Source organism: Trematomus bernacchii, unplaced genomic scaffold (assembly GCF_902827165.1).
Source record: "Trematomus bernacchii unplaced genomic scaffold, fTreBer1.1, whole genome shotgun sequence".
In the NCBI taxonomy this organism is placed as follows: Eukaryota; Metazoa; Chordata; class Actinopteri; order Perciformes; family Nototheniidae; genus Trematomus; species Trematomus bernacchii.
Window position 1 is genome coordinate 364172 of NW_022987690.1, and position 20186 is coordinate 384357.

Here is a 20186-nt window from a genome sequence, read left to right on the forward strand (position 1 = left end):
CACGCATTTTAAAAGGTTTTTCGCCTGCCGTCTGTCTGCAGACTTGACAAAGCATTAATTCATGGTTTTTACTAACCGGTATCAGTATGTTGTTACTTCGGCATCATTTTGAAACGTGTATTACAATTAAATCACGGTCAAATATGTCCATCTTGTTGTAGTTGTAGCCCCCTTGCCAGCGATTCTCTCTCTAGTTTAGCATACTCAGCCCGACTCAGCCCTGTTTGTTGGCCCCGATAGAACCACAATTTTGTCGGGCCAGAAAAGAGGTGAAAAAGTGGCCCCGGGCCGGGCCGGGCCGTAACTAGGCCTAGTGGAAGCGCAACCAAAAACGGGCACGGCACGACACGGCACGCTTAAACCGCGCTCCGCGCCATGGTGGAAATGCGCCATAATATTACACTAATATTAAAATAGTTTTGGTAAGAGCGTATTTGATTGGGGGGTGATGCTTACCTGATGAGTGACAGTATGAACTTCACTTCCATTCCTCTATCATCTCCCAACCCCCCCACCCCCTCCCCTACAGATGAGGTACAGACCCCAGAGTGGATCGCCCCCACCCCTCCACCACCTCCACCCCTGCCTCCCGGCTCTGCTGTGACTTCCAGCCCCTCCACCCCAGCCGGCCACCCTCCCCCACCCCCACCCCCTCAACTGCCCCCTACATTGACTCCAGGGACCCCTTTTCCACCACCAGGTCCACCTCCTCCTCCCGGACTCCCGCTGCCTCCGCCGCCCCCCCCCCTCCCCCCCGGCCTGTTCTCTCCTGCAGAGGAGCGTCCCATCTCAGGCCTGGCCGCCGCCCTCGCTGGAGCCAAGCTGCGCAAAGTGCCGAGGGTGAGCTCTGATTGCTTGTTCCCACTCTCACAGCTCTGCAAACGTCACATGATGAGTGTTCAGGCGAGCAGCTGCACATACATCATGTCTGTGTGTCTTCTGCAGCTCAGATACTCACACTTCATCTTCATGCACACAGCATCACTGTCAGTGAAACACACACACACACACACACACACACACACACACACACACACACACACACACACACACACACACACACACACACACACACACACACACACACACACACACACACACAATCAACTTCTGTCGCATCTCATCTCAGAGGACTTTACATGCAGTTCTGTCAACAAAAACTGAAATCAACCATACATTTTTCATTCTTTTTTACTTTTCTGATATAAAATAAACATAACAAGGCCATCAGGGTTGATACTTCCCTCTGTAAAGAACTTTTTGTGTGTGTTTGTACCCTTTAGAGTGATGATGCAGGCGCTTCTTTGGCCGCAGCCATGTTGGGGGCTGGAGGGCCCGCAGGGGCCAAATCTGAAGTCAGAGGCAACGGCCCTCTGTCTGGAGGAGGCGGGCTCATGGAGGAGATGAGCGCCCTGTTGGCCAGGAGGTAGGGTCACTTCCCAAACACTGCTGATTCCACATGATGAACTTTCAATAATAAACATCATATTTTATCTCAATGTTACTGGTGTATTTCGGAAATGTCAAGAAGAGGAGGTCAAAATAAAAGACTTATAAGAAGAATAATAAGCGCTTTGAGCACCAGGAAAAGCGCTATACAAATAGCATTTATTATTATTATTGTAAATGAACTGCAGATGTCAGCATTATTCATGCAGAGGTTACAGTCACAGTATGTAACCAAAAGCCTCTCAATAAGGATTTAATACCTTCTGAAGAATGATTTCACACTCTCCCGTGATTATATTTGGACTAATGGCTTTACTCAAAATGTTTAGTGTGGTGAATTATGTCATGTGGACCCCCTTCAAGTGTCTGGCCTTTATTTGTTACAGGAGAAGAATTGCAGATAAGGGCTCGTCCCCTGAACCTGACCAGAGATCAGTGAGTATCGTCTGTCTTCTCTCATGTCATCTTAATATCTATATGATGAATCACTGTGTACTGACCAGTGTCCTTGAACACATCCATTAATCAACCAATCAATCAATGTTAATTTATATAGCCCAATATCACAAATGTTACATTAGTCTCAGTGGACTTCACAGTTTGTACAGAATATCAGTGACAATACGACACCCTCTGTCCTTAGACCCTCTGTCCTTAGACCCTCTGTCCTTAGACCCTCTGTCCTTAGACCCTCACATCGTGCAAGGAAACACTTCCAGAGAAACCCCACAGTTTAAAGGGGAACATGGGAGAAACCTCAGGGAGAGCAACAGAGGAGGGATCCCTCTCCCAGGACGGATAGACGTGCAATAGATGCCGTGTGTAAATCAAAGAGATAATACATTTTACAGCATAGGTAGACCAAATGTTTGGAAATGCATGTGTCTATAATAATAAGATGAATCCACGAGGATGTCAACAATCCTGTGGGAGCCATCAGGGAAGTAGTATGATGAGAGTCAGGCAGGACCGCAGAGACAGGTTCAGACACGACTCAAAGTCCAGGACTCAGTCCAGAACTCAGGATAGAGGATCCAGGACTCAGGACCACAGCAACAGGATCAGCCACGACTCAGGGTCCCGGCGTAGATAGACACCAAAAAGAAATGTGGGGGAAGCTGGGTTATTGGGAACATGAGAGTACACAGGTACAGACAGAGAGAAGGAAGAAGTAAGGTGTCCCCCGACAGTCTAAGCCTATAGCAGCTAAACTAACGTGTCTACGTACATGCACTCCCTTAGGATAGGTTGAGGGAAAAGGGTAGCAAGTAAGAAGTAAGGAACAGAGGTGGAGAGGCACAACGTGTCTACGTTAGGGATGTTAAGATTCACCGATTCGCATTGGTGCACCGGCATAAACGTTCAGAATGCGAGTGCACCGGTTGAAAGAGTGCACATCGGCTACAGTTTGGCTTGAACTCGCGATGCATCGATTGTAACGTCTTTGCATCGGTAAAAAAACGATTCATTCATATAATATCCCCTCATCCTGTCAGCACTCAGCAGAGACGATCTTTGATCTTTGCTTCGCCACTACGGAGGCCGAGAGTCTCAGTTATCAACACACATGGAAGTCGAGGAGAAAGAGAAACACAGCGCACCGAAAAATACCTACAAATCAAACGTTTGGCAACTCTTCGGATTTTTCAAGGAAGACGGTCAACTTGAAAAATCGCTCGCAAATTGTAAACGATGCCGTGCCGCTTTAAAGTACACAAGTAGTACGAGGAACTTAGCGACGCACATAAAGAGGCGACATGGGGTCTGCGGCTGAAAAGAGAAACCTGAAAGTAAGACATGAGTTAAATCACTCAGTGAGGTGTTCTGTCAGTGAGAGTGGTGTTTAGTTTACAACAGCCTGTGACTGCCAATAATAGTTTAAATGTCTTCCTTACAATGGTAAGCAGTTATGAAATACCTGTTTGTGAAAGGTTATTTTCTTTATTGTTCATATAGAAACCACTGCTTTCTGCTCACTGGTGAGTTAGCCTATGAATGAGTGTTAAGCACATCAGGCTGTAGTTGTATGGGCATTGCACTATGGTAGTTGTTATTTGCACATTGTTAATCATGGGCAATGCATCCTTAAATTGTTTAACTGTGAGGTGTTATACAATTGTACTGTACTCTGGAGAGTTTTTTAAGGTAAAAAAGGTAAAAAAGAAACAGCATGATGGGATGTGCAGTACTAGTAGAGGGAACCAAATATGTAAAGCACTTTTTTGTTAATTTATGATTTGCTGCATATAAGGAATAAAACAAAAATCCTCTGTCGTACCATATTGAAGTATCATTATTTTGCATCGTGTTGAGTCGCATCGTATCGCCCCGAATCGCATAATGTTGAATCAAATCGTATCGAACTGTATCGCAACAGGGGTGAATCGTATCGTATCATATCGCATCGCCTGGTGTTTCAAATGTATCGTTAATGTGTCGTATCGTTGGCAACGTATCGAGATGCGCATCGCATCGGCCTCAGTGATGGAGATGCACATCCCTAGTCTACGTACATGCACTCCCTTAGGATAGGTTGAGGGAAAAGGGTAGCAAGTAAGAAGTAAGGAACAGAGGTGGAGAGGCACAACGTGTCTACGTACATGCACTCCCTTAGCAGGCACGTGCACACATAGACATCAAAGTGGGCTTGAGCCCCTGCCCTTTTTCTTCCTCCAGAGAAAGTGCCCCTTTCTCCCCCTTTTTTTAATTTTTATAAATTAATATATATCTACTGCTGTTTGCGCACAGTTTCCCTTTCCAAAAATATATTGATTGAATACAAAATATCAGGTCGGGAGATTAGACTGTGAAGTTCCGTACCTCCACGTCTCCTGCACAGCGGTGCGGACATCGGCAGTCACTTCAGACAGACAGGTAGCAGCACCTCCCACTTTACAGTCACTTCAGACAGACAGGTAGCAGCACCTCCCACTTTACAGTCACTTCAGACAGACAGGTAGCAGCACCTCCCACTTTACAGTCACTTCAGACAGACAGGTAGCAGCACCTCCCACTTTACAGTCACTTCAGACAGACAGGTAGCAGCACCTCCCACTTTACAGTCACTTCAGACAGACAGGTAGCAGCACCTCCCACTTTACAGTCACTTCAGACAGACAGGTAGCAGCACCTCCCACTTTACAGTCCCTTCAGACAGACAGGTAGCAGCACCTCCCACTTTACAGTCACTTCAGACAGACAGGTAGCAGCACCTCCCACTTTACTGTCACTTCAGACAGACAGGTAGCAGCACCTCCCACTTTACAGTCCCTTCAGACAGACAGGTAGCAGCACCTCCCACTTTACAGTCCCTTCAGACAGACAGGTAGCAGCACCTCCCACTTTACTGTCACTTCAGACAGACAGGTAGCAGCACCTCCCACTTTACTGTCCCTTCAGACAGACAGGTAGCAGCACCTCCCACTTTACAGTCCCTTCAGACAGACAGGTAGCAGCACCTCCCACTTTACAGTCCCTTCAGACAGACAGGTAGCAGCACCTCCCACTTTACTGTCACTTCAGACAGACAGGTAGCAGCACCTCCCACCTTACAGTCCCTTCAGACAGACAGGTAGCAGCACCTCCCACTTTACTGTCCCATGTTATGCCGGCTTTTCTTGGCTTGTTTGAAGGTGAGTGGTGATGAACAAATGACTAAGCTGCCGGTGCCTCAAGTTTACAGCTAATTAGCTAAAAGACAATAACAAATATAGTTAACTAAGGTAGGCTACTAGCTAATGGATAAGTTAGCTCAAGGTTTAGCTAAGGCAATTTATCATGGGCATACAGGCTAATGTACTGTACTTAAGGGGAGACACTTAAAGTGAATACAGTAATCAAAAAGGAAGGTCTTAAGCATACTCTTAAAAACGGATAGGGTGTCTGCCGCCCGAACACAAACTGGAAGCTGATTCCACAAAAGTGGAGCTTGATAAGAAAAGGCTCTGGCTCCCATTGTACTTTTAGAGACTCTAGGAACAACCAACAACCGTGCATTCTTGGAACGCAATGCCCTAGTTGGACAGTAGGGTATAATGAGTTCTTTAAGGTAAGATGGCGCCTGCCCATTAAGGGCTTTGTAGGCGAGAAGAAGAATTTTAAATTCTATCCTGTGTTCTATAGGGAGCCAGTGTAAGGCAGCCAAAACTGGAGTAATGTGGTCCCTTTTCCGAACTCTAGTTAGTACACGTGCTGCAGCATTTTTTAATTAGCTGAAGCGACTTAAAGGTCCCATGTCATGGCCATTTCCACTGATCATAATTCCATTGTTGAGGTATACTAAAATAGATTTATACTGTGCATTTTTCCAAACTCACATTGGTTTCGCATCTCTGTAAAGTGTGTGTATTCAGCAGTATTCACTCTCTCCACTAAACGGCTCGTTGCAGCTCTTGCCCCCCCCTCCCTGTGAGCCCAGTGTGCTCCGATTGGTCAGCTCATGATATGTTATAGGAGCAAATCATTCAGGGAAGAAAGGATACTAAGTATTTCCATCAAACTTTATTTTTAGCAATGTACAAAATGAACATGTGTAAATATACATATATATATACACTGTATATCATCCATTCCTCCCCTTATAGGCGTTTTCGGCATCTTGCCTATCGCAGCTTTGTAAACTGGTGCTGGGGCTTTTTAGGACGAGGCATCAGAGTGGTCATCCCGTGTGTGTGTTGTCCGCCAGATACGCCAGGAGTTTCCTGATCTGGCTGGACGAAATCAAATGCAAATCACAAAATATTAGAGAAACTTAGTTGTTTTAGATTCGTTAGTAGTAGTTGTGGTAGGAGTGTGTATCTATCTAATCTATCTATCTAATCAACACTTTTAGCTTGCCAGCTAATATGCTAACCTACGTTTGCTAGTTGTTCAGTGTAATATGCCAATCTACTATGAACAACAGCTAGTCTAGGCTAGCAAGAACATGTTTACAATTGCAATCTTATACGGGTAGTCTGCTACGTTCGGTCATTCATTGTAGCTGGCATGAAAACAATGTTTTCCCTAGCATGTCTAGCTCTAGGTAGCCTTGTTGTTTAGCTATGTAGCATACACGCTATGAACGGTAGCTCGGTAGCATACACGCCAGGAACGCCAACTGTAATGTACTGACCGTATGGTAAATCACCCGGAGTATACTGTCTATGAGTATTTCGTGTGTGAATGCAGACATTCTCCAGCTATGAGATACATGTAAGGCCATCTGCTAACATTGGAGTTGATATATGGAAACGCTAGCAACTTAGTTAGTCCAGTTAGCATTGCTCGCACATACACAGACACACACACTGCTGGAGGAGCAGACGGGCTTGGCGATAAAGCTAGAACAAGCTAAACTCATCCTGAGCACACACAAACACTCACAGCCGAAGTAAAAACAATAAGTGTGGCTTGATATTGAGTAACAAAAAGGTTTATAACGCTGTGAGCATGGGTCTGCGGAGAGCATTTCAACGTAATAGTCCGAAAAACATTTACCTTGTTTGTTTTAAACATCATAAATACACAAACAACAATGAATACTTACAGGTTGTGTACCCGAACTCCCGCTGGTCCAAACAAAGTAGGAACAGCATCGTTCTTCAGTGCCCTACGCTGTACATATCAGCTTTGTTACGTGGCAGAGGGTGCGGCCATAGCTCTGGGCGTGGCTACTGGCCATTCCTACGTCACGATACCCAGGAAGTAAACAATGGAAAATGAGAAATCTCCAACGAGGCGTTTTGGGGAGGTATTTTCTGTGTTAGAGTTTTACTCGCTACAGGGTGTGTTTTGAGGGTTTTTGACTCTGCAGACCGTTTACAAAATTAAGAATGTTATAGATGCCATTGCTCCAACTAAGGTAAAGGAAGTGTCTGGCAAAAAAATATCTCCATGGAGAAAGGCCATGACCGTGAGAACAGAAAAAAGAGAATGTCGAAAAGCTGAACGCAGGTGGCGAAAAACAAATCTCCAGGTTCACTTTGAAATCTATAAAGAGAGACTTGGCCTTTATAATTTGGAACTGAATAACGCACGACAGTCTTTCTTCTCTGACATCATTACCAAAAACAAAAACAACGCACATGCCTTGTTTGCTACCGTCGACAGACTAACTAACCCCCCAGTGTCAGTAGCCTCTGAACTTCTATCCACCAGGGCGTGCAATGATTTTGCCTCCTTCTTCACTGACAAAATTCAGAAAATCAGACAAGCAGTCAGTGCCTCTGCATCAGGTACAGCAAATGTGTTGTCCCTATGTGTCACGATCTGTCTGTGTTGTGTTTTGTCTTGTCTTTTTCTGGTTTCCTGTTTTGTTTTGAAATGTTTTCCTCGTGTCTTCTCTGTTCCTTCTTCCTGTGTTTGCCTTCCTGTCTTAGTTTCCCTGGTGTGTCTGATTGTTTGATTGTGTTCACCTGTTGCCCTTGTGTTTCTGCCTCCCTTACCCCAGCTGTGTCTCGTCTTGTGATTACCCCTCTCTGTATTTAGTCTTGTCTCTTCCTGTGTTCCCCTGTCGGTTCATTGTTTGTTTCTCTTGTCTCCCACCATGTTGGTCACGGTCAGTTTTCTGTAGAACCTATGTGTTTCATGCCTTGCTATTGTTAAGCTTTAAGAATAAAGCTCGTTTTTGTTTCAAGACCGTTTACCTTTTCTGATAGTCTGCATTTGGGTCCTACCCTTCCACGCATCCTTACACTATGTCCACCTAATATCAATTCAGACATCATGACACAATTCCATCAGATTAATGATAAAAACCTACAGGACATTATTCAACTTCTGAAATCCTCCTCCTGCTGCCTTGATATTATTCCAACAGGATTTTTTCAAAGATGTTTTTCCTTGCATGGCCTCAGATCTACTTCATATAGTAAACAAATCTCTTCACTCAGGTATTTTTCCACAGGCCCTGAAAACTGCAGTCATTAAACCGCTCTTAAAAAAGAATAATCTAGATGCTTCAGTAATGAACAATTACAGGCCCATATCAAACCTGCCATTTCTAGGTAAAATCATTGAAAAAGTTGTTTTTCAACAGTTGAGTAACTTCTTGCATTTAAATAACTGTTTCGATGTGTTCCAGTCAGGCTTTCGACCAAACCACAGCACTGAGACTGCTCTTGTAAAGGTCTTCAATGACATCCACTTAAACACAGACAGTGGCAGAACTTCAGTGTTAGTATTATTAGATCTCAGTGCTGCGTTTGATACTGTTGACCACAACATATTACTAGACCGACTGGAAAACTGGGTGGGACTTTCGGAAACAGTTCTAAATTGGTTTGAATCCTACTTAAAGGACAGAAACAACTTCTATAGGTAAATACACATCTGAGTTGACAAATATGACATGTGGGGTACCTCAAGGCTCCATCTTGGGGCCTCTTCTCTTTAACGTCTACATGCTACCACTGGCTCAGATAATGAAGAACAACAAAATAAGTTACCATAGCTATGCGGATGACACACAAATTTACGTAACAATTTCACCAGGAGATTATGCTCCAATTCAAACACTGAGTAAGTGCATTGAACAAATCAATGACTGGATGTGTCAGAACTTTCTCCAATTAAACAAAGATAAAACTGAGGTAATGGTTTTTGGAGCCAAGGCAGAACGTATAAAAGTTAGCGCTGAGCTTCAGTCTGCAATGTTCAAAACAACAGATAAAGCCAGAAATCTAGGTGTAGTCATGGACTCTGACCTGAGCTTCAACAGTCACATTAAAACAGTTACTAAATCAGCCTACTATCACCTAAAGAACATATCTAGGATTAAAAGACTAATGTCACAGCAGGATTTGGAAAAACTTGTCCATGCTTTTATCTTCAGTAGACTCGACTACTGCAATGGTGTCTTCACAGGTCTCACTAAAAAATCTATTAGAAAGCTTCAGCTGATTCAGAACGCTGCTGCTCGAGTCCTCACTGACACTAAGAAAGTGGATCACATCACTCCTGTTCTGAAGTCTTTACACTGGCTTCCTGTGTGTCAAAGAATAGATTTCAAAATACTGCTGCTGGTTTATAAAGCTTTGAATGGTTTAGGCCCAAAATACATTTCTGACCTACTGCTAAATTATGAACCATCCAGAACTCTCAGGTCTTCAGGGACTGGTCAGCTTTCTGTCCCCAGAGTCAGAACTAAACATGGAGAAGCAGCGTTCAGTTATTGTGCTCCAAATATCTGGAACAAACTCCCAGAAACCTGCAGGTCCGCTGCAACTCTGACTACTTTTAAATCCAGGCTGAAGACTTTTCTTTTTGTCGCCGCTTTTAATTGAACTATTCATATCTTAAACTGCACTGTAACTTTTATCCATGTATTTTTTTTTCTTTTAATGTTTATTTTATTATCTTTTCTTTTTAATGACTGATTTTAAATGCCATTTTCTTAATGTCTTTCATTTTTTGTAAGGCACTTTGAATTGCCTTGTGTTGAAAAGTGCTATATAAATAAACTTGCCTTGCCTTGCCTTGCCTTACATGCATAAAAACCTTCATAACACACAAGGGGACGGGTAATAACCGGAAAAGCATGACATGGGACCTTTAACTGACTTTTTGGTACACCCTGATAATAAAGAGTTACAATAATCCAGCCTTGAAGTAACAAATGCATGGATTAGTTTCTCTGCATCGTTTTGAGGTAAGATATGCCTGATTTTTGCAATGTTACGTAGATGAAAGAAGGCGGTCCTTGAGATTGATTTTATGTGGGCGTTAAAAGATAAATCCTGATCAAATATAACACCAAGATTCCTTACAGTCTCACTGGAGGCCAAATTAATGCCATCCATAGTTAATATATCTTTAGATAGTTTGTTTCGTAGATTCTTTGGGCCGAGTACAATAACTTCAGTTTTGGCCGTGTTTAACATAAAAAAATGTAAGGTCATCCACGTTTTTAAGTCCTTGCGGCAGTCTTGAATTTTATTTAGGTGATTGGATTCATCAGGCTTGATGGATAAATACAGTTGAGTATCATCCGCATAACAATGGAAATGTACAGAATGATTCCTTATAATATTGCCTAACGGAAGCATATATAGTGTGAACAAAATAGGTCCAAGCACTGAGCCCTGTGGCACTCCATGGCTAACTTTGGTTTGCATGGAAGATTCATCGTTGACACACACAAACTGAGAGCGTTCAGATAGATAGGACCTAAACCAGCCTAAAGCAGTTCCCTTTATGCCAACTAAGTGCTCTAGTCTTTGCAATAGGATATCATGGTCGATAGTATCAAATGCAGCACTGAGATCGAGCAAAATGTTGATTTGTGTTGGTTCTCTCGCGTTCCAGGAGAGAAGCTTGAAATAACGAGACTAATGGAGTCTCTGAAAAGATTCAATTTGGTTACTTTAATTTAAGTAGTGTGGTAATCAAGCAAACAGAAGGAGTGAGGAGAGAGAGGCTGCAGCTCCCTCTCGCAGGCGGCCCGGTCAAGAAGTCCCTGAGATTGCGTTGTCCTCCGTCTGTATCGATCCAGCGCTCCTCCTTCAATGGCGGCTGGTGACGTCGTTCTCCCACCTCTTTCTCCAATGTCCGATATCGCACATAACAGAGGATTTAAACGTCGTGTGGTCATTGTATAACTTCCACACGCCTTTTCTCATCATACACTCTTTCATGACTTTATTTAATGCATTTTAAAGGCTGTAATCGATCCTAACGTGAAACCGGAAGTGGTCATTGTTGTCGTCTCTCAATACAGCTTTTCAAAGTAAACTTTAAACGGAACTGTTTTCAGAATAAAACAGTTTTGAACTTACTGTTCGTTTAAACTAAATTACGTCAATCGATGTTGATTTTAATTTCTAACAAAAACAAGAATAGAGACAAGTCCTTTGTCTGAGGCTATTAGAAGGTCATTTGTGACTTTAACCAGAGCTGTCTCTGTGCTATGATGTGTTCTAAAGCCAGACTGAAAATCTTCAAATAAATCATTGTTTTTTAAGTAATCACACAACTGTTTTGAGACTACTTTTTCAAGAATTTTTGAGAGGAACGGAAGATTAGAAATAGGTCTATAATTGGCTAAAACCTCTAGATCGAGGTTTTGCTTTTTAACCTCTTAAGCACGGCGGTCCCCCCATTGGACCCCTCCCACCTTTTTGTTTTCGAGATAATGTCTCAGGCAGGGGCGTTGCCTGGACCTGAAAACATTCGGGGCTTAGCCCACAGTGGCGGCGGCACTACAGTGGCATTTTTTACTGCAACACTCCCCACACGCACACACACAGTACACCCGCGACTGTTACAATGAAGGCTGAAGATTTTTTTTTAAATATTGAAGTTAAATGCATCAATCTGGTGCACTTTGAGAGCAAAATGAAGAGATCTATGGATACCTCTCTCAACACCCATATGAAGCAGAACTGTAAACAGATGTTCTTTTTCTTTATGGATATTTTACTAATCACTCCCTTTTTAAACTCTATTCTTGTTTTACTGCCATATAGTATTTCATAACTGTTTTTCCTTTATTCTCTTTTTTTTAATAACTATAATGATCATATGAAGGTGTGCCGCGGAAATAATCTTTTGAATAATTTGTGACCAAACCGTTTGAGACCCACTGAGATAACTTAGACTAAAGTTAACTATCTAAACACTCAGATACCCCATTCACACCAACGGTGTTTCGGGGCCGGTTCGGTGCTGGTGCGGGTTTTCCTGTTCACACCGCAGCGGAGCAGCCTCTAAGCTCCGGAATCCGGTTCGTTTCGAGCACCAAAAAGTTGTCCGTGTAGAAGCAAGAACCGCTTACGTCGGAGGGGGGCGAGATTAACCTGAGATAACAGTTAAGGCGAGTACGGCAAATAAAAGTTGTAACCAGCAGTAGTGCTGAGCAAAGTGACTAGAACGCAACCACACACTTGTAAAAAAAAAAACACGCTTTATAAAGTCAGGCAACACTAACCAGGCTTCGTGTGATTCTGTTTATTTGTACCTTACTTTGACCATCCGTTCGCTGTTATTGATCATTGTGGAGAGCAGGCAGACGTTTTGTTTGTTATTATAGCAGCTATCGGATGGAATCAATACATGGGCTGCACAGGTTGTCATGTCCGACTATCACAAGTAGAATCATAATGAAAAATACGCCGATAAAAAGTGCCTGTATAAAATGGCTTAGCAAGTAGTTAGTTTAGCTTCGGTTGCTATGCTAACATCACCCATGTTATACCAGAGAAACTTTCATAACAGCGTTGTGATGCCAAACAGCGTCAATTCAGACTGACACCAAACAGCGTCAATTCAGACTGACACACATTCACTTAAGGGGAACTGGGGATATGTAACAGCTGCTTGTGTGACAGTCAGACAGTGAATACTTTAGAGCCGTGTGAGCTAACCCGGAGCTAACGGGAGAATACCCTCCCGTTGAAGAGCAGTCAGCACTGCAGCGGTCGGTAAATGCCGCTGAAACACATTAATAAACAATGAACCACGGCACTCTGGAGAAAAGTATAAGGTTGGAGAAGTCGTTATTTAATTTAATCTGGCTTCGTATGATTAAAAGCAACGCAGTCCCCGGCCCGTTGTTGTTGTGAGGTGAGCTCCGTTGGGGAGAAACTCAGCGACGTAAACTGTGACGTCATGACGCAGCAGCGGCAGCACCAGTCGGGCTCTGAGCGGTGTGAAAAGAGCCGGCGCTAAACCGAAGAACCGGTTCTGAACCAGAAAAGCTCTAGCATGGAGCTAGAAGGGGAAAAGCCTTGGTGTGAAAGGGGTAAGAGAGTCCTTTAGCTCACCTGAGTCTCTCAGTCTGAGAGGAGAGGACTCTCCTCCAGCTTCTTGTGGAACAAACAGCTCCTTATGTCCGTTAGTGCAGCTAGCTAACCAGATGCTAACAACACGGTCCATGCTGGCACCTCCCTCCCTCCCCCTCTCTCCCTCTCTCCCCCTCTCTCTCTCTCTATCACACTAAATGCGCTATTGCCACACACACACACAGAGCCGAGCTTGAATGACACAAGCACACGTTTTTTCCATGCAACTCTCTGATTGGTCTGGTGTCATGCCTCTGTTGCATTCACTGAACACGGGAAATTACAGTGCTGCCGTCCTCTCGTGTCATGATGAGGTTCACGTAAAGCACGGTTAATGTATTATATTATTGAGGGAGAATTGTCCGGGGCTACAGAAAAAACATTCGGGGCTAAAGCCCCGGATGCCCAGGCCAGGCGACGCCACTGGTCTCAGGGCTTCTTAACATTTATGAAACTATTAATGTGTAGCACCAGATTAACGGGAAGAATCTCAGCTAACTGAAGATATGAACCATTTTTACCAAAACAAAACACAAGTCTCATAAGAAGGGTCTAAATGACCCCTGAGCGAAAAAATTCTAACGCACTGCGGCACACAATTCAAGATAAAGATACCCTTATTACTTATCGTAGCTGCACATACAATATAGCCTATTAAAGCTGAGACTCCACTGATTATTTAGGTATAGTATCATCACTGAGCAATCCGAACTTGCGACAGGGGAAGCAAACACAGACATCACAACACGTACCTTTACGGAGCTTTTACGGCAGATCGTCTCACCGTAGCTGTCAATTAGGTCAAAAGACGTGTTCAATGGCATTAAAACGGAAATAAAAATGTCTACAACTGTTGATCCATAGGTTGATAATGTACCTGTGCCTTTTAAAAAATTATTTATAATCCATAATTCTATTTTTTATGTAAAAATCGGAGCGGAAAAGTTAGCTGCTAATGGTAGCCACCAGAGTGTATGCAGCTTCCGGTTTTGGTAACGCGTCACTCTCACTCCTTATTTGTTAACGTTTTGGTGTGTATATAACTTTCCCTCGATTCCATTGGCTCTAACGGTTATAAAGAGATTTCATTCATCAAAATCGAGCAAGGGGGGCCAGAGATAGGTCAAATCCACCCAAATGACCCCAGAAGTGGGGTTTTTTGGCTAAATCTCTCTAAAAAAAATTCACTTGTTTTGCATCAATCTTGATACAGGGTACTTATTATATGTTGTACTTTGGATGCCTAAAGCTTTTAGTCTACTAACCCATCATCCAAGGGTAGTTTTCCCTATAAGTAAAAAATAATTTTTGGACGGACACTATAATTTACAGTTTTTTACTATGTAAAATCTGAATTTTCTTTAAAATAAAAAACATCTATATTGATTCTGACTTTTCTACATCCAACTCACAGGTTTATCATTACTTTGAGAATAAAGATTATTAATTTAACCCTTTTAGAAGGGAAGATATGGTCATTTGTTCTGGGAATGTCATTTTCGAACCTGAGACCTGAAAAACAGGCTCAGGGCTTAAGAGGTTAAGAAGAGGTTTTATCACTGCTACTTTAAATGATTGTGGAACATAGCCTGATAATAAAGACATATTCATAATATTTAATAAAGAAGTGTTCATTAATGGAAAAACTTCCTTTAACAGCTTAGTTGGAATTTGGTCTAAGATACATGTTGATGGTTTGGGAGAGAGAATCATTGAATTCAATTGTTCAAGGTTTATGGTTGAAAACCATTCTAATTTACTATCTAGTGTAATATTAGAACTTATGTTTCCGGGAGCTGTTGATAACACTATACTGGTCAAAGACAAGAGGTCATTAATTTTGTTTCTAAGAGTAACAATTTTATCATTAAAAAAGCACATAAAATCATAACTACTGAGTGCTATGGGAATAGAAGGCTCAATAGAGCTGTGGCTCTCTGTCAGCCTGGCTACAGTGCTGAAAAGAAATCTTGCATTATTCTTATTCTCATCTATTAATGAAGAGTAGTAAGCTGCTCTCGCTGTACGCAGTGCTTTCTTATATTCATTGAGAGTAATATGCCAAATTAAACGAGATTCTTCAAGTTTAGTGGAACGCCATATCCTTTCAAGTTGTCTCGACTTTTGCTTTATTTTGCGGGTTTCGGCATTATGCCATGGAGCTAGTCTATGTTGTTTTATTTTCTTCTTTTCCAAAGGAGCAACAGAGCCTAATTTTATTCGCAGGGCATCTGTAGCACTATCAACAACATGATCAATTTGGGGTGGTGTACATTTTGTTTAAGTTTCCTCCCTTACATGCAGACATGCTATCGAGTTAAATATTGGTGGAATCTCTTCCTTAAATTTGGCTATCGCACTAACAGATAGGTTTCTGCTGCAGGAGCTTTTGACTAATGGTTTGTAGTCTAGTAACAGATAGGTTTCTGCTGCAGGAGCTTTTGACTAATGGTTTGTAGTCTAGTAACAGATAGGTTTCTGCTGCAGGAGCTTTTGACTAATGGTTTGTAGTCTAGTAACAGACAGGTTTCTGCTGCAGGAGCTTTTGACTAATGGTTTGTAGTCTAGTAACAGATAGGTTTCTGCTGCAGGAGCTTTTGACTAATGGTTTGTAATCTAGTAACAGACAGGTTTCTGCTGCAGGAGCTTTTGACTAATGGTTTGTAGTCTAGTAACAGATAGGTTTCTGCTGCAGGAGCTTTTGACTAATGGTTTGTAGTCTAGTAACAGACAGGTTTCTGCTGCAGGAGCTTTTGACTAATGGTTTGTAGTCTAGTAACAGATAGGTTTCTGCTGCAGGAGCTTTTGACTAATGGTTTGTAATCTAGTAACAGACAGGTTTCTGCTGCAGGAGCTTTTGACTAATGGTTTGTAGTCTAGTAACAGATAGGTTTCTGCTGCAGGAGCTTTTGACTAATGGTTTGTAGTCTAGTAACAGATAGGTTTCTGCTACAGGAGCTTTTGACTAATGGTTTGTAGTCTAGTAACAGATAGGTTTCTGCTACAGGAGCTTTTGACTAATGGTTTGTAGTCTAGTAACAGATAGGTTTCTGCTACAGGAGCTTTTGACTAATGGTTTGTAATCTAGTAACAGTACTTCAAAAGTTACCAAAAAATGGTCGGATAAAGCAGGATTATGCGGTTCGACCAATAGTTGCTCAATTTCAATACCATAAGTCAGAACAAGGTCGAGAGTGTGATTATAACAGTGGGTTGGTTTATTTACACTCTGACAGAAACCAATATAATCTAATATAGAGTTAAATGCAACAGTAAGGATATTTTTATCGTCGTCAACATGAATATTAAAGTCACCTACGATAATTACTTTTTACTGTTGAAAGTACCAAAGTTCATAAAAACTCAGAGAATTCTGATTAAAATTCTGAATAAAGACCTGGTGCACGGTACACTGTAACAAATAAGATTGGCTGCAAAGTTTTCCAGGTTGGATGCGTAAGACTAAAAACAAGGCTTTCAAAGGAGGTATAATTTAATTTTGGTTTCGTATTGATAAGTAAACTTGAGTCAAAGATTGCTGCAACTCCACCTCCTCAGCCTGTGCCTCGAGCAATATGAGTATTGATATGGCTGGGTGGAGTGGCTTCATTTATGCTGACATATTCTTCATGTCTCAACCAAGTTTCAGTGAGACAGCATATATCAATATTATAATCTGATATTAAATCATTTACCAATATTGCTTTAGATGCTAGAGATCTTATGTTTAAGAGTCCACATTTAATCTTCCTGTTTTGTTGCACTGTAGTAGTTGTTACATTGACTTTTATTAGGTTATTATGTATGACACCTCTATTAGGTTTACTTTAAATTGTCCTTGGGCAGACACACACACCGTTAATATTGGGTATTTTATTGGAGAGAGCGCAGAGAAGCGTGTAAGACTGCGACTTCGCCTCCTGGTCTCAACTCTAGTTTGTCATGACTCATGGATTAAGTCCACAAAGCTCTGAAATGTTTGCTGAAATGAGATCTGCACCTTCCAGAGTAGGATGAATGCCGTCTCTCTTAATCAGATCAGGTTTTCCCCAGAAGGCTGTCCAAATATTTACGAAGCCCACATCGTTTGCTGGGCACCACCAAGACAACCAGCGCTGAAATGATGACATGCAGCTATACATGTCGTCATTGATCAGATTGGGGAGGGGACCAGAGAAAATGACGGTGTCCGACATTGTTTTAGCATATCTACACACCGACGCCACATTAACTTTGGTGCATTCTGATTGTCGTAAACGAACATCATTACCACCGACGTGAGTAACAATCCTACTGTATTTACGTTTATTCTTAGCCAGCAGTTTAAGATGCGCCTCAACGTCGCCCGCTCTGGCCCCCGGTATGCATGTGACTGTGGAGGCTTTGGTCTCTAAATTCACGTATCTCAGAATAGAGCTACCAATAACCAGAGTTGGCTTCTCAGCGGGTGTCTCGTTGAGTTGGGAAAATCTGTTAGATAAGTGAACAGGTTGGTGGGGACCTGCGGGTCTCGCGTTATGCCCCTTCTGAACAGTCACCCAGTCTGCCGGCTGTTCGGGAGTTGCCGGGGGACGGCTAGTAAGAGCTACCTCTTGCACCGACTAACATGGGTTTTACTGTAGCTGAGTTACTTTCTAAAATGCGGAGCCGGGCTTCTATGGCTATGATTCCCGCCTCCAACCTAGCAGCTGTACTACATTTAACACATGTAGGCCTATCGGTACCAGTAAAGGAGGTAGGGAAGTAACCAAACATGAGACAGATAGAGCAGGAAATAGCACCCGAGGGTGGGGAAGGAGCCATGGCTAGCTATCAAGCTAAAGTAGCTACCGTTAGCAAACCCGAAAGAAGTGTAAGCAACTGTGGAGTTACAGTCGCTATGAGAAGAAGAGTTGTTTGATTGATTGATTGAAAAGTTTATTAACAGCTTGTATATTGGGTACAGTACAGTACAGCTCAAAACATACAATTGTTAAGGGGATGCAGACCAGAGAAAGACTTTCGTCTTGTTTACATCAGGGTCCCCCATTTCCAATTCATCATATCATTTAAGACATATAAGACATATTTGACATACAGATGGCTTATTTACAATTTACATACAGGTGGTTTTTTACATACAGATGGCTTATTTACAATTTTCATTTTAGATTTCGTTCTAATACATCCTAACCGGACATTTAAGACATACCAAGTCTACAGATATACAGTTAGTAACAGAGTCTAAAATGCGAGTATATACATAGATGGGGGGGGGGAAGCTGTCCATTGTACGACAGGTTGAGATTTGTACCATTACCGGGGCCAGTTTTGCAATGCTTTCCCCGAAGGTGCTCTTTAAGAGAGGTTTTGAAGGTAAGTATAGTTTTACTTTCCTTTACAGTTGTGGGAAGAGCGTTCCACCTTGATGTGGCATAATTGCGAAACGTGTATTCCCCTTTTTTTTGTGCCAAATCTGGGTTTTACATGATTTGTGGAGCTCCCTCTGGTGTTATGATCATGGTATTCCTTGACCTTTGGGAAGAATTTTGACATGTACATGGGTACCATAGAGGTGTAGTGGATCTTGTAGACCAGGCCCATTGCAAGTAGCTGTACTCTGTCGTCTACTCTAAGCCATCCTAGGTTGTCAAAGTGGGCAGAGGTGAGGTGGGTTCTAGATGAAAGGTCAAGCAGTAGTCTGACCAGTTTATTTTGCGATGTTTGAAGTTTTATTTTTAGCGCCTTGGAGGTGCTATGGTACCATGACGTGCAAGCATAGTCATAGTACCCTTGAATGAGTGCTCCTGCCAGAGTTTTCAGGGTGTTTTTGTTTACCAGAGAGGAGATCCGGTATAGGAATCTAGTTCTTTGATTGACTTTTTTTATTACATTGGATGCCATTTTGTCACAGGAGAGGTTTGCCTCAAGAATAGATCCTAGGTATGTAATTTCCTTCTTACTTGTGACAATAATGTCACCCACTGCAACTGAGAAGTCGTCGGATTTGCTGAGATTATGTTTCGAACCGAAGAGAATGGACTCTGTTTTACCCAGGTGTAATGATAATTTATTATCGGCGAGCCAGGTGCAGATTCTGCCGAGCTCGGAGCTGAGGGTTTTTTCAACCTGCAATCTGCTCCTGTCAGAGACCAGCAGGGCTGAGTCGTCCGCGAACAGGAACAAGTTGCAGTCACATGCTGATGACATGTCATTTGCATAAATTAGGAACAGTAACGGACCTAATATGCTTCCTGTGGAACACCACAGCTCACTGGGAGGGGGGGGGACAGAGTACCGTTTACCTCCACCATCTGTTCTCTCCCCTCCAGGTAGGATTGCATCCAGCTCACCGATAGTTTATCAAAACCAATTGCTTTTAGCTTGTCAATCAGAATGGGGTGATTGACAGTGTCGAAAGCCTTTTGTAGGTCCAGCATCACCATGCCGCAGTATTTACCCTCGTCCACCTCTTGTTTGATGTGGTCGTTCAAATAAAGAAGGCATGTGTCAGTGGAGTGGGATGTTCTAAAGCCAGATTGAAATTCATAGATTAGTTTCTTTTCTGCGAGGTACTTTTCGACCTGTTCATATACTATTTTTTTCCATGACTTTCGAGATGGAGGTAAGTATAGAAACAGGGCGGTAGTTGCCTGGGTCCAATTTGCTGCCCTTTTTTGTGCAGGGGGGTTACTCTTGCAATTTTGAAGTCTTTGGGGTACTTTTCCCTGTTTTATGGAGAGGTTAATTATGTGAGCTATGACTGGTGAGATGGCGGTTGCTGTGTCTCTGAGGAATTTGGAGGGGATATTGTCGTGGCCAGTGGCCTTGTTAGGTTTGAGGGCGCTCAGTTTAATGAGTACCTCTGCTGTTGTTACCCTTGCTAGACTGAAATCATCTTTGCGTACCCCTAGGGTTTTTGTAGTAGGTCATGGTGTGATCTACTCCAAAGAGCCCTGAGTGGGAGGGGAATTTATTTACAAGGGTTGTGGCTATGTT

General features: G+C 42.6%; 1 protein-coding gene across 1 annotated transcript in view; it reads left to right on the forward strand.

The window, feature by feature from the left end:
• Nucleotides 1-20186, forward strand: part of enah (ENAH actin regulator) — a gene marked incomplete in the record, with an annotated part of 176162 nt that overhangs the window by 155702 nt on the left and 274 nt on the right. Inside the window, 3 exon segments of the mRNA XM_034138311.1 lie at nucleotides 530-840; nucleotides 1284-1426; nucleotides 1836-1884. Coding sequence (XP_033994202.1) covers nucleotides 530-840; nucleotides 1284-1426; nucleotides 1836-1884 — 503 coding nt within the window.